Source organism: Cylas formicarius, unplaced genomic scaffold (assembly GCF_029955315.1).
Source record: "Cylas formicarius isolate icCylForm1 unplaced genomic scaffold, icCylForm1.1 PGA_scaffold_8__14_contigs__length_24414737, whole genome shotgun sequence".
NCBI classification, from domain to species: Eukaryota; Metazoa; Arthropoda; class Insecta; order Coleoptera; family Brentidae; genus Cylas; species Cylas formicarius.
In genome coordinates this window covers 9,594,597-9,611,221 of record NW_026844361.1, presented here as the reverse complement: position 1 = coordinate 9,611,221, position 16,625 = coordinate 9,594,597, and the positions used below count along the sequence as shown (strand labels likewise).

General features: G+C 35.7%; 3 protein-coding genes across 4 annotated transcripts in view; 1 reads left to right on the top strand and 2 right to left on the bottom strand.

The window, feature by feature from the left end:
- Positions 1 to 16,625, top strand: part of LOC132705902 (flotillin-2) — a 289,458-nt gene that overhangs the window by 190,395 nt on the left and 82,438 nt on the right. The gene's annotated exons all lie outside the window — the stretch shown is intronic.
- On the bottom strand, positions 6,597 to 8,608 carry LOC132706314 (glucose dehydrogenase [FAD, quinone]-like). Its single transcript, XM_060677585.1, has 2 exons — positions 8,416 to 8,608; positions 6,597 to 8,362 (listed from the first exon to the last, which is right to left on the bottom strand). Exons 1-2 carry the CDS (start codon positions 8,569 to 8,571, stop codon positions 6,710 to 6,712), a joined length of 1,809 nt encoding a protein of 602 aa, XP_060533568.1. The 5' UTR covers positions 8,572 to 8,608; the 3' UTR covers positions 6,597 to 6,709.
- On the bottom strand, positions 9,830 to 15,065 carry LOC132706653 (glucose dehydrogenase [FAD, quinone]-like). 2 transcript variants are annotated; one of them, XM_060678119.1, is made up of 8 exons: positions 14,882 to 15,065; positions 14,655 to 14,824; positions 12,710 to 12,911; positions 12,540 to 12,654; positions 11,087 to 11,253; positions 10,833 to 11,036; positions 10,307 to 10,781; positions 9,830 to 10,253 (listed from the first exon to the last, which is right to left on the bottom strand). In XM_060678119.1, exons 1-8 carry the CDS (start codon positions 15,000 to 15,002, stop codon positions 9,887 to 9,889), a joined length of 1,821 nt encoding a protein of 606 aa, XP_060534102.1. In that variant the 5' UTR covers positions 15,003 to 15,065; the 3' UTR covers positions 9,830 to 9,886. The 2 variants fall into 2 exon arrangements, with proteins under 2 accessions (XP_060534102.1, XP_060534101.1); XM_060678118.1 differs by having other exon boundaries at positions 10,307 to 11,036.

Below are 16,625 nucleotides of genomic sequence, written 5' to 3'. Positions count from 1 at the left end.
TCCCTAAAAGTGTGTTTTTCGAATAATTCACCCGCCATTATCCTGATCAACACTTCTTTTGTCTAACCAGACTCACCGAAACATTGATGAACTCATTAAATGAAGATCCGCCTGATCAGGCCCTTGAAAAAACACAAAAACCTGTAGTTTTTAGAATGTTACTTACTTTACTAACGCAAAATGAAGGAAATCTATTATTAGCAAAAGTACACGCTCCTAATAAAACTCGAGAAAATTGAACTTGAAGATTCATGATTTGTGGGCTTGCACTGTTCTTTCGATATTGTACCGGGTGTATCCGTTATGAGCAAAAAACTGAAACTTTATTTTCGCTTATAATAAAAGTAGGTCATAGATCAAATACGATATTTCAATTGTCAGTTGTTTTCACATGACGCTATAAGTCACGAGGAGAGCGAAAACTTTTTGCGTGAAAAAATGATTTAAAAAAACTTAGATTTTTGAGACCACCTTGTATATTGAAAGTGTTTTAAAAACTTAACCCCGTTATACAAGCACCCATAAAAACTTAACCCAATTTGCTACCAACCACATCCCAAAAAAAATTGTGGAAATGCCATCTCACCGGGTGATGGGCCCCTCTGTATTTAGTATATTAATAGTATTTGGTATAGTAGGTGACTTAATTTAAATAAAAGCGACCGTTAAATTGATAAATTATTCTTTCCAGCTTACGTAATAACGGTAATTGTTATGGGAGAAGACAACAGTGAAATTTGTGTAATACCGGTAGGAGAAACATTTTCTACGGTAATGTCTTTGTTATTATTCACGAAGCAACACAAGTAAGGACTGGCGCGCATTTAAACAAATTCGAAATTTGCTGCGACGTTTAATATGTTATAAGTCATCGGACGTTACTCATAATTTAGTTTTCTCGCATTCAAGGTCCCCCAACAGCTGTCGAACTTGTCACTACTATTTTAAAACGGCTTCACGATGTAAATGAAAGTGGAGAGCTTCTTTCAGCGTTAACATGCAATTTGACTCTCAACTTTTTCCACCTTGAAAAACGCTATTAAAGCTTATTAGATTTCGAAAAGTTCTTGTCTAGAATTTATTTTGTATACGAGTAAAACAAAATCACTTTTCAATTAAACTTTAAATTGGCTATGACCTACCCTAGGGAGGCTTTACTACAAAACTATGATCCCGAATTTCGAGATTCTCTACTGGAAATGAGAAGATTCTAAATCTTATTGTCAACAAAAGACCCAGGTCTCATTGTGAGCAAGATAAAAATGAAAATAAGTTTGTAGCTTTTAAAAAAGTTTTGATATTTGTAAAGGAATCCGGCATGATGAGGAACAATTTTTTTTACATTGAGATGACCTTATGAATTTACAGAAATGCGCCAATATAACAATATTATTAATCCTCTTCAAGTTTTCATGGAAGGCTGAAGGAGGAAATTGTACAAGACTAATAGTAGTACAACGTTGGAAGTGAAGATAGATTCCTGGACATTTGAATTCTCTAGATCGAATGATAGACTAGAATAATAATATTTTTATTAATCTGTAGTAAACTGTATATTATATATGTTATTGTAAATTGTCCAGCGTGTCGAACCACCAGACTCCTTCAGAGCTAAACTCTCTGGCGAAACTTCAGCAATTTTGATTTATAAACAACCGACCCAAGAGAAATCCAGAAGATTTGTAAATAGTAAAAGTTGTAGGCTTTATTCTGTTTCTTATTTATTCAATTTAGACGAATTAATATATCCCATAAGCAGACATGAAATTGTCACTAGTCGTAACAAATTTAACATATTTTTAAGGGGGGAAAAATATTGCCATCACTGTCTTGTAAAAATTTTGATCTTTTTATTGATTCTACTTGACAGTTTTAATACATATATTGATAACATATTGACGAAAGTCATATTGCGACCCCTAACAACTAAATGTTCGGACGATGTAAAAAATGATAAAAAAAAGGCATTTTTTTATATCTATTTATTTATTTTTTGCTTTGTCGATTGAATAATCAATTTACGCACGTTACGATAGCACAGAAAGTGCTATCGTACTGAATTATTTTTTATTTTGCATGAATTACATATCAAAATAACGGAAACATACCAAATTTGCTGACAAATAAATGTTCGCGAATGTTTATCGACCAAAAAATCAAAAAACCAAAAATGAGATGTCAGTTCGGGTTGTATCTTTCAAGTTTGTATAATAGTTGATAAGAAAATGACGCGTGGTGTTGCAACAAACAAAAAAGTGCGAGAAATTATCATATCTCAATACTGCAAAGGTAAATCAATGCAAAAAATTTCAAATAACTCGAGTATTGCAAAATCAACAGTCGGGGATACTATAAAAAAAGTATGGAGAGACAGCTAGTGTTAGCGTTCGTGGCAAAAGTTCAGGCCGACCCCGTAAAATCACTGAAAGAGATCGTCGTATTCTGGTCAAGATTTACGACAAATTCAAGCCCAATGGAATCACGAGGCGAACTTCAATGTCTCTAGGGAATATTGTAGACAATGGATGCATAAGTCTGGTTTGAGTAAGGTAAGTTTACAATTTTTTTTGTTTCAGTATAAAAATTATTAATATTCTATGATCTACTTTTGTTAAAGGTAAAGGAAAAACCATTATTAACGTCTATTCAGAAGAAAAAACGTTTGGATTGGGCAAAATCTAAAATATCCTGGACAACGGAAACGTGGAGTAACGTTATCTTCATCGACGAATCAAAATTTGATGTATGAGTAAGCGATTTTCAAAAAAAGGTGATTCGTACAAAATCAGAAGCCTTTCACAAAGATTGTCTAAAGCGCACGGTAAAATTTCCCCAGGGTGTTATGATATGGGATGTATGAGTGGTAAAGGGGTTGGCAACTACTGTACTGTAAATGCAGAAAAATACCAACAAATTTTATCAGAAGTTTGATTCCATCAATAGCAAACTTTTGGAAATGAAAATGTTATATTTCAACAAGACGGTGCGTCCTGTTATACTGAGAAAACAACAAAAAAGTGGAGTAGCCCCGACTTGAATATTATTGAATTGGATGAAAAAGACTTTGCGTAACAATCCTCAGCGTACAGTTCCAGCATTAAAGGCAGAAATCACCGAAATTTGGAACACTTTCACCCCCGAATATTTCAAGACTTTGGTAGATTCCATTCCAAAACGCATAAAAGCTGTGATTGGCGCGAAAGGTGATGTTACTTCTTATTAATGTTCGATTTAAAGTAAAAGATTTAAATGCGTCCGAATATTTATTTGTCAGCAAATTCGGTAGGTTTTTGATATTTTGTTATGCAATTTATGTGAAATAAAAAATTAATTCATTACGATAACACTTGTTGGTATAAAAATAAGTGCGTGATTTCATTTTTCAATCGAAAAGGCAAAAAAAAATCAATTTAAATGTAATAAAAGTATAAATATGTTTTCTTATTATTTCGTACATCGTCCGAACAATTAGTTGTTAGGGCCCGTATAAACTTAAATCACCCTTGACACTCTTATACTTATAATTAATAGGCATCAAGAGAGGCGTCAAATGCTTCAAACTAACCAAAACTCATGTATTCGATACGGCGATTAGGTAAGTTTGATCACAGATCGTATACTCTCAAGAATTCTGGCTGGCTGAACTTAACTCAAAGATATAATGGCTATTAGGTGTTTTTATATAAACTGGCAATATATAAAGCTGTTTCCTATTTCATTATTAAACCATTAAGTCTGGTATTGGCCATAGGCATTTAACATTAGGCATAAAAAGGTAATTAATTTTAATGTAAATGGTAAATTAAATTTAATGTAATTTTTACTTCGTAAAATAAAAGTATTATTTAATTTCATTGTATATACCACCCATACTCATATTTTATTATTTCATAATTTCATTTTCTCTTGTTTTTGAATGTTTTAATCTAATTCGGATTTTCTTCCTGTTCCCAACTTATTTGAAAAAAATAATTCTTATTCCTTAAACGTTATTTGCAAATTTAATCTGACTTTTTTGTTTCCCTTTCCCGATGGCTATGTTGAAAATGAGCTTTGCTTTGCAATATAAGCCCCGAATAATAAATAACCTAAATTATTGGAACTGTTTGAATAAAGTCATTATTTGTTTGTTTATTTATTTGTAATAAAGCCCGTAGGTGTAGTCCAGAAACATTAAATTTTGACGTAATTTTTACTTGTCAAAATAAAATTTTCTTGAATTTCTTTGTACATCCCGTACTCACGCATTCCTTATATTTATGGTAATTTTTGTAATGGATAACAATGGGCAAATTGGCCCTACCTGCATTTGATAAAAAGTTAAAAATTTCAAAACCAAAATTTGAATATTATTGACGAGCATATTGTCCTGTCGCATATGCAGGGAGGGTTTACTGCTTCACACCACCTGCAAGTGAAATATAAAAAAAACAGATGCCATCAAGTTTTTATGCAGTACTGGTTGCTGCGCCGTCAATTGGCTCATTACTGTACAATTTGGACGAATTCGATAATCCATTAATGTGCGAAATGCATAAAAATTCCGTTATTTACAAAATTGACCGGATTTCGTAAAATATTTCACCGAATGTAATAATTTATGTTTATAAATTTGAAAACGGCTTTCGTATTAGCTAAGATCTCATGCGTAATAAATGATTAGTTTTGCACACTTTTAATCTCTATGTTTCGAATTAAGCGAATTTAGTCGACTCGTTCGCGAGAAAAACTTTTCCCACGACATATAAACGTTTGTCGTAGGAAAGAAAATGTTACGTCAATTTCAAAATACATATTTGCATACATATTGAGGTGGCAATTGGGTGCAAATTCTATTATTTGCAATTGTCACCGACGTTGTGAAAGAATTTCTAAATGTGCCTTACAGATGATCGATTAATTTGAATGAATCGTCTTATACACGGTTTATCAAAAAAACATGGGCACAGTGCGAAATCATCCAAGTAGCTTATCATGTAAGAAGTTTGATAAACCGCAGTTTAAAGACGCATTTCAAGTTTATATACTGACAAATGTTAAAGTAACCTCTTGGCTAGTGACCGTGACTAACGGGGCTTAAAGTGCATAATTGGATATTCCAGAGTGGAAAAAAATCATTTTATGACCGAAAAATGAAAAATTCTACTTTTGAATTCTTTAAGTTCAATATTGACATTTTGGTGTTGTGTCTTGTTTTTTTATTAATTTTATATACGGGGTGACAAAAAAAAGTTGAAACAAACTATAAATATTTCAGATTTGAAACGGGCAATTTGAAATTTTTAAATGGCACGCCCGGTATTTAAAAAAAAAAAGTAGATTCACCAAATTGTTTTACGCGCTGTAGGACCGTTTTCGTATATTTACTTATTTTATTTGATTCTAAAAATTGTATTTTGGCGGCTGTGACCCTTTTAATATTTTAAATATTTTTTATACGGGCTCTTGGTAAAATTTCTAAATGAAACTCCTTTACTTGGCAAACGGCAAATAACATCCAAAATGATGAACTAACATTTCGATCGTTATTGTCCCCAAGATACAATTTTCAAAGAAAATGAGAAAAACTACTCTAGGCAGGGTAGAATAACCTCCTTGAAAAGTGTGCATTTAAAATTTAAATTTTGTACTAAAAACGAGACTACATATTACCCAAACTTGCACAGTAACCCTATACAAAACTATTCCAACGTTTAAGATTTGGATTGGGGGATTTTTCAAAGAAACTTCCGCAGACTACTGTAATATTATTTACACATTTTCTGATAATGAATGGAACTTGCTGACGTTTCGGCAATCATCACGTTGGCTTCTTCAAGGAGCTTAACTTGAATTCAGCTAAGTTTCAGTTAAGCTTTAAAGAAGAAGAAGAATGATTGGCGAAACTTCATCAAGTTCGATTCATCATCAACCGACATAGGAGCAATCCAGAAGATTTGCAAATCGAGAGAGTTTACATTTAGGCTGTTGGTCCCTAGTATTTAAAGCATCTATTGAAGTTTTAGCGTTCCTAAAAAAAACCTCTATTTCAATAGACTGTCACTTTCTCATATTACGTGTGCGACTCTTCTTAGAGGCTTAGATGCCTTTTGACGTCCCAGTGGATCTACCATTTTGGCCGATAGACTTCTGAAGAATTCCTTGAAATGTCTTGGTCCACGAATGTCGGGATTTTTTTCCATCCATTATTGATATTGCATATTGTTCTAGTGCTGCTTAAAACACTGTTGCTAATTTGACCATTGAAATAGACATTTTATTTTTTATTTTCGTCTTAATGCTCAAATTCTGACGCATCTTCAGTACCTGCCCAAACATGTAACAGTTTAAGCTTACTTTACTATAAAAATTCGATTTTAATATAAAAATCGAGCTACAGATATTCTGCCCTTGAACAAAATTTAAACCGCCGCCTGCGAAGTACCGTACTTCTTTCGTCAAACCAGATATACGGCAACCCACTATACATCCACACACAATGGTCAGGATCGCTTTACAAACAACCAACGGATCGATTTGATTAAGTGAAGCACCATGTATATATGTATATTGCAAAAAAGTTGAAAAAAAAATACAAAATTCAATTACACGCAGATGTAGGTTCGATTCGAGCCTTTCTATATTCCATTTGTTGGTAAAGTAAATTTCTCTGTTTACTCTACAAAATAGCTGATATATTTTTAAACACTGTGTACAACGCTGATTTTTTTCAGTAAAGATTGTAATCCTTGATCCACTTCTCCTTCAAAATGTCGCTCATCCGAATACCGAGCATGGCGTCCACCCCAACTGTGTTCCCGACGGGAATCCACGGTAAAACGCTCGAGTCCGCGATCCTCAAACACCTCACACGACTCACTTCTAAATCGTCCTTCACCACAGCGTGTCTATCGCATTCCGGTCCTTTCATCGTGGTGCCACTAACGTCACCATTCGGTCTGACCATTCCGCGCACGTAGCACCTGACGTAGTGCTCGGAACAAAACTTATAATTACCACAGTCGGGCACACCGACGTTTAAAAATCGGCCATTTAAAGCGGCGCTGATGTTGGTCACTAAACTAAATGCCGATACTAAAGAAGCGAGGTCAGCATCGTCGGGATCGCTGAAGAAATGGCCGGTAACTTTCGGGTTGCTTAAATGGTGAGTGTCATTGAGAACAACCTCCCCTCTGGACCGAGGTCTTACTAGAGTTACCATGAACATAATAATGGCCATTTCATGGTTGTACGATACCAGTTTGGCCTCTACCTTCCGGTGAAATTGGAAGCCATCCAACCATTCCCCTAACATCCTATCTTGCATTTTAAAATAGTGGTGGTATATGGCTATGTTGGGCTGGCTTGAAAATTCCTCGGTAGACATGTAAAGCACCAAGTCGTTGATTCCGGTATGGGCGAAATCACCTTGCTTGTAAATAACATACTCAAACACGTCCCTCATCAGATCCAGGTCTTCGTAGTGTTCCGGGCTATCGCTATTTAATCCAATAAACATCGGCACCATCAGGTGCATCTGTAAATTCTTCCCTACGCCCGGCAAATTTGCTATTGGCTTAATATTCCTCTTGTCCAAATATTCGTTTGGTCCGATTCCGCTTAATAGAAGCAATTTAGCGTTGTTGATAGCGCCTGCAGTTAAGATAACTTCTTTCCTGGCTCGAACGAAGATCCTTTTGTCGCTTACGGACACGTTAACCCCTACGGCCCGTTTATTTATGGGCTCCGAAGTGACCACGCCCTCGACCAGCGCGTCCTTTACCAAGAAGAATTTCGAACGGCTTTTGATCGGCGATAGGAAGGCCCTCGCCAGATTAAACCTTTCAGCGTCCTTTATCGTCAACAAGCTTTCGGTGTATCCCAGTAGACTCTTATCGTTGCTTTCCTGGAAGCTAGCACCAGCGTAAACGTCTTTAAGAGCTGATTTAATCGAGTCGTTGTACTCGGAACGTTTGAGGTAGATGTCGCCTTTGGTTAATTTATCCGCATAAAACTCGATGCTATCGAAAATAGCGTCGGTATAGTTTCCCAGGTATTCCAGTTCGACTCTGGCCGGTCTGCGATAATGGAGGTTGTTAACGGAGCTGCTGCCTCCTACGACTCTACCCCTGGTGATTCTGCAGAGTTTATCTCGATGGGCGTGGCAAGCGTGTTTATCCTTTTCGATGATATAGTCCCACGTGTTTGTAGAAGATGCCAGAAAAGTTGGAAAAAACGCGGGGACTCCAGAGCTTATAGGTGGATAATCTCCAGCTTCTAGTAGAAGCACGGACCATTGATCTTCTTCGGTGAGACGATTGGCAAGAGCGCAACCGGCGGCTCCCGCGCCAACTATGATAAAATCGAATGTGGTTTGTTCTTCCTAAAATGAAAAACGTAATGGTCGGAACAAAATCTTCTATAACCGGTATCTACGTTTAGCAAACGTTCTGCCTTGTCGTCGGGATATTCGTTGTGTCGTCCTATCAGCTTGACGTTAAAAAATAGTGCGTTAATCAAAAGCAAAAACGCGTTGGCCAAAGGACCTTGCAGCGAATTCGTTTCGTACAAAATGAACCCGGTACCGGGCATCGTAAACGTATAATTTTGCGGGGAAAATAAAATAATAGAGACGTCAAGAAATTAAGACGCGTGTCAGTGTCAATATGAGAGATTTTACTTCCTATAGTTTAATAGTTGTAGTTTTTCTTTTATTAAAATAAGCATAACAATAAAAAGTAACTAAGTTAGGTGGCATAAAACTGTCACAATCGGTTTCCAAACCCACAACAAGTGACGTTTAGATAACGCTCAAATGTTTTTTTTTTCGCCATGTTCCACAGCATTTCTACACTGAGATCACAAAAAAAAATTAACGATTTTTTCATTTTAATTTTTAATGTTGCTTTTTAATCACCCTATATTTACTTACTTCTAAAACGTCATGACAGATCACTAAAGCATCTTCTATCTTCTATAAACCCTCAATTATACAGAGTGTTCAGAAAAAATGTTCGAAGAAAAATATAAAAATTATTTCATAAGATACGAGGTGTTAAACTTTTTAAAAAATGGGTTTTTAAACTTAAATATTCCTTGACCGTTTTTTTTTCGAAAATGAAAAAAGATTTTTTAAAAGTTTGACACCCAAAACTATGCATTTCCAGACCCAAAATGAAAAAATGCAATGTAATGCAGAATCACCCCCTATATTATTCGAACCTAATTTCTATACACCCTGTAATAGAAAGGCTATAGATATTTAGACTTGCAAACGTCACTTTTGACATAAAATTGCAAATATGTCAGAAAAGAAATTTTCTAATGAAATCAAAAATGCAAGTGTTCTATTTAAAATAAAAAAATTGTATATTGTCTACCAAAATACACCTAACAACTTTTTTTGTATATATTTAACAGATTCTGAGAAAAGTTATCCCATAATAAACGTGCCACCCTGTACCTCATACTGAAGACTTCACATCGTTGCCTAATACATAAAAATTGAAAACACTAGTCAGCAGTAAGGAAATAACTTTTAGTATCACAAATGAAAAAAAAACCTTATATTTATTCTCTAATAATTTTAGGGAAACCGTATATAGGAAAATTTTACAAATATTCTTCGCTCAGCAAACCAAATACTTCTTTTTATATTTTCTTCTGTATAATTTAATAATTTTTTCAAATAACCGATTATAAACAGAAACATTTTTTTCGTACAAAAATGGAGGTACTTGTGACAGGTGGCACATGGGAGTTATCTATTTTTCAGTATTCTGGGTTTGTGTTTGTCGCTGTTTTTTGTTACATATCATTCTGAATTGCAAATCTCGGCAAAAAATTAAAGTTGTTTTGCAAACAAAATAATCTTTATTTTTAAATAACGCATAGTCAATAAGCAACTCTATAATTCCTCCTTCACGTTCTCCCAGTCCTCGGCGATGATCTCTCCCGCCCTCAACCCAATAGCAAGACACGCCGCGTTGGTATTTCCGCTGACAAGCTCCGGCATCACACTGGCGTCCGCAACCCTTATGTTTTGAACGCCGTGGATCCTTAACGTTGGATCGACTACCGACTCTCTATACGATGACGGTCCCATTTTGGCCGTACCTGCTTGGTGATAGGTCGTGGTTGCCAAGTTTCTGATGTAGCATCTCCAATAGTCGTCCGAATCAAACTCCAGACCTTGGCAATTCGGGAGGGTTAATCCATGCAGTTTGGCATTGTGCTTTTGCATCGGTTCAGTTTGTATCAGTTTTTGAACGAATCTAAAAGGGTGGTGAAACCGTCTATCCCTGATTTAATTGTCAACGAAACATACCTCACGGATTCCACCATTGTCTCCAGATCTTCACCATTGGGGTCCGTTAGATATCCAGAGTGAAACAAAGGCGGTTCCCGTGGGTTTTGATTCTGTAACAAAATTTTTCCCCTCGATTTCGGCTTTAATAAGACAAGCAAGAAGTGAATGGTGGGATGCAACTTATTCAGTTCTAATTGCTCGCGGATACTATCCGGGGGATATCCCACAACATTCAGTATCGTAGGCAAAGTGAATTCGTCCCCCGCTTGATGAAGAACGTGCAGAAGTTGAATATTGGGATACCGAGAATCATTTTTTGTGTTTATGAAACCTTGCAAGTTGGTAAGCGATATCGTTCCGGCAACACCTTTTCGGTACATGAAGTATTCATACAAGTCGTCTACCATACCCGCCGCGTCTCTTGGTTGAAGTGCCGTTTGATCGAGTTGTACATAAATCGGCACGCACAAATGGTCCTGGAGATTTAAACCAACTGCCAGATCTTCAATAACTTCGATGCCCAGATTCTCTAAATGCAACTTACTACCTATGCCAGATAGCATCAGGACTTGCGGCGTGTTTAAAGCGCCGGCACTTAGCACGACTTCCTTTTTTACTTTTAGATGCAATTTTTTGAGTCCGATTTGTAGTTCGACGGCTGTAGCATTTTTTGAAAACGGATCTATTTGGATTTTAGTCACCAATGCATTGATTGCTACATACAGGTTGCTTCTATCTTTGACTCGACCTAGAAATTCAATTTTATGTTATGGATACATCGACAACAGTAAGAATTACCTAAAAAACCCTTTGCCGCATTTGCGCGGACTCCATTTTGAATCGTTATAGTCGATTGGAAGTACCCCAATGGGTTCAAACAGTCTTCTTCGGTCAATGTTGGGTAGCCCAAAATATTTGCCCCTTCCATGAGGCTTTGCGTTATGGGCTGATTGTTGTCATACCAGCTAAAATGAAACATTTATAATATTTTTTCTGTTGAATGTAATTCCTGCATGATAATTTTTTTCCCAGTCAACCAAGCAGATTTTTTTTATTTTACAAAAACATAAATACCTTTTATTATTTTTTTTAAAATAAAATTGGCCCAGAGCTATCCAGTTTTGGTTAGTAAGAAGGTGTAGGAAAGTGTATTATGAATTCAAAGCATTTGAACAAGTTATGTCAGTAGATCTTCTGGATGTTGTGATGTTCTTTCATAAAAATGGAAACAAAATTCGACAGAATGCTACATCGATGCTGAGCAAAGTGACCTATACGTTGTCGCTATATATACTTCGCAGAGGCTGTGAATCTTTCAGAGGAACCGTGCTCTTAGAGACCATTTCAGTACAACTTGCACATGAGTGGAGGCAGCTACGAATTATATCAATGAGATCGACTTATCGAAGAATTAGAGCATATGGGCCATAGTTATCCCATCGTCATTTGTGGTTGCTGATAATACAGGAACCTATAAAGCAACTATCGAAAAAGAGGAGAAGGTCTATCCACCATACGCATGAGCCAGATTTAAAATAACCAATGACCTTGCAGCATTCAACAATTAATGTGGCCGCTGACAAATCGTCAATAAGGCAAAAGTGTTGGGTAGTGGATAAAATGTGGAGACATGCCATCGCGAAAGATCAATCCCATATTTAGGAAAATAGCCATTTAAGGCGCATCAATTCGCTCCCTAAATTATCTAATGGCGATTTAATATTAACCCATATTCACAGACAGCTACGTCTGGTATCCAATAGTGTTTCACTGTAATCAGGAGTACAATTGGCTTGTTTCTAGTGATATTTCTATTGTTTGAAAATGTTATCTTTCTATGTCAAATCTAAACATAAATAGACATTATAGTGGGTTAAGCAAGTCATTTTCGTGTTGTAAACATTCTCAAAACATTACCTCTTTTTTTTTAATCATCTTCAATTTTAATAGACTGAATGAGAGAGGCTAAAGATCCCAATTGCATTGTAATAAACTCATTTATGACGAATCTAGATATAACTTTCAACTAACATTAAAGATACAGAGTCCAGTAGAAGAAAATAGGTATGAAGATATCTGAATTTAATAACTCACAGATAATAAACACTTTCTTCCTGAGAATGAAAAACATTTCGAACAAATGAACTCCATTTTCACCCAGAGATATCAAAACCAGTCTCAGATTCTTAAGATTCTTAAAATCTGCCCTAATCAAGTTTAGCCAAATCTTTCATTTTTTTTATTCTGTCACCTTATCGGTTGGTATCCGTTTTTGCCGTATTGCACAATCCCGTCATGTTTTCCTTCGTAATTTTCGATTTTACGGAATAATTTTTCCACATTGGCGTATTCCCAACCGTAATTCCCTGGAAAAATACCAACGGTACTTGAATCGTAAATTTTCCAACCACACTTTCCTACCCATATCGGCCCAAGAATCGTAATCTCCTTTGTTCCCCCTGATATAAATCATGGCGTTGATACTGCTGCTGCCCCCTAGAGCTTTCCCTCTACTCCACCGACATTGGCCGTTTACGTAGCCCATACACGAACTGGTAGACTTTTCCGTGAGGTACTTCCAGTCTTCGTTCGTTCCTTGGAGATTAAAGAGCAAGACCGGCACCTGTCGACGGAGAAGGTAGCAATTCGGAGTCCGCGAATATAGTTTTCTCAGAGCTGGCAACTATAGATTAGGGGTGACGCCTTACAGATACCGATATAGTGTGTGGTGGGCCTCCAGAAGGCAGTCTACTAGAATAAGGAGAGCACAGAGAGACAAATATAAGTATTTACTATTTACAAGGCAATCGAATATAGAACGAAAAAGTGGTAAAAAATGCCCGAAAACAATGAACTTCCAGAAAGTGCTAATCCGAAATATTTAAAGATTAAGTAACTCGATGCAGTTCTGCCAATTTCCATACTTATTCTGTAACTCAAAACTTGATTGAATCGCATGGTGATCTCTCTTCTTGTAATACAATATATACACTAATATAGAGTTTCATTCGGGGTGGATGTGTTGGTTTTTAATGAGCAGTGTTGCAGTGTTCAAAAAGTAGCAGCATCACTGAAATCTTAAATGGGTATGTATATTTTCCATAAATTAAACATTATTAATAGAATGTTCAAAGTAATTTATTCCAAACACACAACAACAATCCAATAAAATGTTTATTACTTTTTTTTAAATTCACAGAACGCTGGGGTAGTTTACCAAAGCCGGACGTATTAGTTGTATACCCAAAGGCTTGTTTAAAATTGTTTCGTTATGCTTTATTGTTTATAAGTAAACACAATTTGATTTATTTAGAGAAGCTTGTTGTACGTTATACAGGTACGTGTGATTTTAATGTGCGAACATCTTTTTTTTAATGAAACACCTTGTGTATTATAGACTATTATGATATATTACTTTCCTATGCCTCAATAGTTATACTCCGAAAATTATTACCTTCCAAATTACTTTTTATGAACCTGTCAGTCAAGTGCTGAAGAAGCCAACAGGATGATTGGCGAAACGTTAGCTAGTTCGACTCAACAAAAACCGACGCAGGAGGAATCCAGAAGATTTATAAAAAGTATTACAGTAGCTTGTGGAAGTTTCTTTGAAAAATTGGCTACCAAATCACCAATCCCAATATCCCAATATCCATTGGTATGTTCATGGATATTGAGATATGCCTATGGCAAATATTTTAAAAATATTCCCAATATATAATTGAGAATGTTTTTATCATAAAAATACATTTTCAAATTTAACACCCTTATTTTGCATATTACGCTCCAACAAATTATATTACTCCTTGGCAGTTTTTGAATTTCAATACGACGTTAGTGACGTTACCAACTGGGAAAAAAACTGGGAAAAAAATTAAAAATATTTTAAAAACCTGTTTTTTATGATCTACATATTTTAATATGCTGCTCTTATAATATTGGACCTTGACGTAGTCAAATGCATTGCTAAATTTTAGCACCTATGTACGTATTTCGTTCAGGGGGTTTTGCAAGTGTTGCCAACTTGACGAACTAATTTTCTCTGATTTTGAAAACGTAGTATATAGATAAATTTTTAGATTCTAGGTAATAACGTCTACAAGTTTGCCAAATGGTGTAAAAAATTGATAGTCCAACTTTTGTTAGTAACTGCAAATAATTATTGAAATATATTTCGAAACAGTTATTTATCTAGTCCAGTTTCCTGGAAAAATTTTCAACACTTTTAACATATATTTTATGTAAAAAATTGCATGTTTTTATCCTGCTACCCGCCTCACATTATGTCGTAACAACCAAACCTGTAAATTACCCCTACTCCTCGGTAGCTTCTAGAGCATCAGATATGCTTATTCTATTTTATTACATCACTGGTGGCCGACGGGTATCCACCTGCTTCCAAAACTAAGACACGCCATCGCGAGTTCTCCGAAAGCTTGTTGGCGACCACAGAACCTGCAGATCCCGCCCCGACAACTATGAAATCGAATTCCTCTCCATCTACTAACTTTGGTCCGTAGTCTGCTGGATATTGATCTAAAACGAATTTTGGTACGTCTTTAGGGATAATAAGGTGACAGGGTTGCAGATTACCTTTCGATCCCAGCGTACATTGGCTCGCCGTTAGAGCATTTATTAAAGTCAGAAAGATGTGAGCGGATGCCCCTTCCAAATTGGTTTGACAGGGGATAGACGCTTGCCCGAGAAAATCCATTTCTTGATTGGTAGGTCTAGTCCAGCCCCGGTCTAGTCGATCAAACAGATGTTGTTTTCGCGGTAATGGGCATAATTAGAATGAATTCACCAATCACTTGGTTTTAAAAAATGACGCAAATCGCACATTATTTTAATTGAGCTTTTTTTGTAGAAAATTTCATTCTATTAGGTGTCTCATCAAAGTGGCTTATGAATTACGGGTAGTCCAAACGTAAATGGGAGTCTTTTAATTTGCTATAAAACCCAAATTATCATGCATACAACTATTACACCATAGCCAAGGTTTTTTCAATTTTGCTATTATGCCCATTAAAAATAAACGATCTTAAATTTATAATATGCGTTCGAGCTTTTCTTCCAAATTTGACCCTCACCTGGTGTTAATTTCGATTTTTTGAATTTAAATTTACTTGTTTTGGTGATGAATTGTTCATGTTCATTCTAAGCAGTAACACAGCTTATTTTTAACGATCCTGTGGATCAGTTTTATAAGTGGCAAAAAATAAGTTTCTAGGAAAAAAGCATTTGCATACCTACTTTTGTATACACTCCTTGCCGTAAAATCACTCACTTTAGTAACGTATTTAAAAAACATCCTGTCTATACTATACACACACTTACACCATGGCGTTTAATAATAATAGCATACTTGTTTAAAACGTGATTTTTAAAATTCTTTTTACGGTATCTCGAATTTCCAAATTTTGAGTAAACTAGTGACCGGTCATATCATCATCTTCGCTGCATCGGGGTGCTTCTATGGTTTTATTCACCTTGCAGCAGTACGTCAAACTGCATTCTCGATACGTCGGGCCGGTTTTCCAAGAAGAAGGTATGGGCTCGCCAATAAATTTGTGTAAATATATATGCCGCGAGTTCCGCTCCACTCATTCCACTTTATTTTTTGATTAAAAATCGCGAACTTGCTTGCTTGCTTATTAAACTGTATATACATACAAAAAATGTGAAAACTTAAGAAAATTATTCCGATGCTTCAGGCTTCAGGATTGTCGGCTTTTCTGAACATTTGCGTCCTGCCTAAAACGCAGATCAACTATCCATGTTTCTAATGTCTCTATGTCCCTTGATAGACATAAAGTCTCTCTGTCCATATGAAAATGTCCTGTTTATATAACAATCCGGATTACGGTAGTGACCGATTTAGCGAGTGTCCGAACTACACTAGTAGAACTTATATAGTAGTTTTCAAGTCAGTTGGAGCGACAGTCAGTTTTGGTTACCCTAGAAAATGTAAAGTCCCACTAAAGGTGAAAACGTTTTTGACCATTTAGATCATCATTCAATATCTTCGGTAACACATTTGATGCAATCTATATGGATTCAAAAATTAATTAATACTTGAAAATTATTTATTCTAGAGACTAGAGCCGACTTTCAACCTATTTTGCAAACATTGCGATTTGTGCTTTTGTTTTTAGCAGATACGATTTTAATTTAAAAATAATAAAAAATATATGTATTTTTATTATTTTTACATTTAATTATTTTGCAAATCTCATATCAAGACTGAATCATTGCTGCAATATTACTAAGTTCATGTCCTTATCACTAGGGCCGTAACAAATAGTCTAGAAATTTATAGACACATATAGACACAGGA

Coding starts and splice junctions, on each gene's coding strand:
- LOC132706314 (XM_060677585.1), bottom strand. CDS start 8,571: ATGCCCGGTACCGGGTTCATTTTGTACGAAACGAATTCGCTGCAAGGT. Junction 8,363..8,415: donor AGGCAGAACGTTTGCTAAAC/GTAGATACCGGT, acceptor TTTTCATTTTAG/GAAGAACAAACCACATTCGA.
- LOC132706653 (XM_060678118.1), bottom strand. CDS start 15,002: ATGGATTTTCTCGGGCAAGCGTCTATCCCCTGTCAAACCAATTTGGAA. Junction 14,825..14,881: donor ATGTACGCTGGGATCGAAAG/GTAATCTGCAAC, acceptor AATTCGTTTTAG/ATCAATATCCAGCAGACTAC. Junction 12,655..12,709: donor CGATTCTTGGGCCGATATGG/GTAGGAAAGTGT, acceptor GTATTTTTCCAG/GGAATTACGGTTGGGAATAC.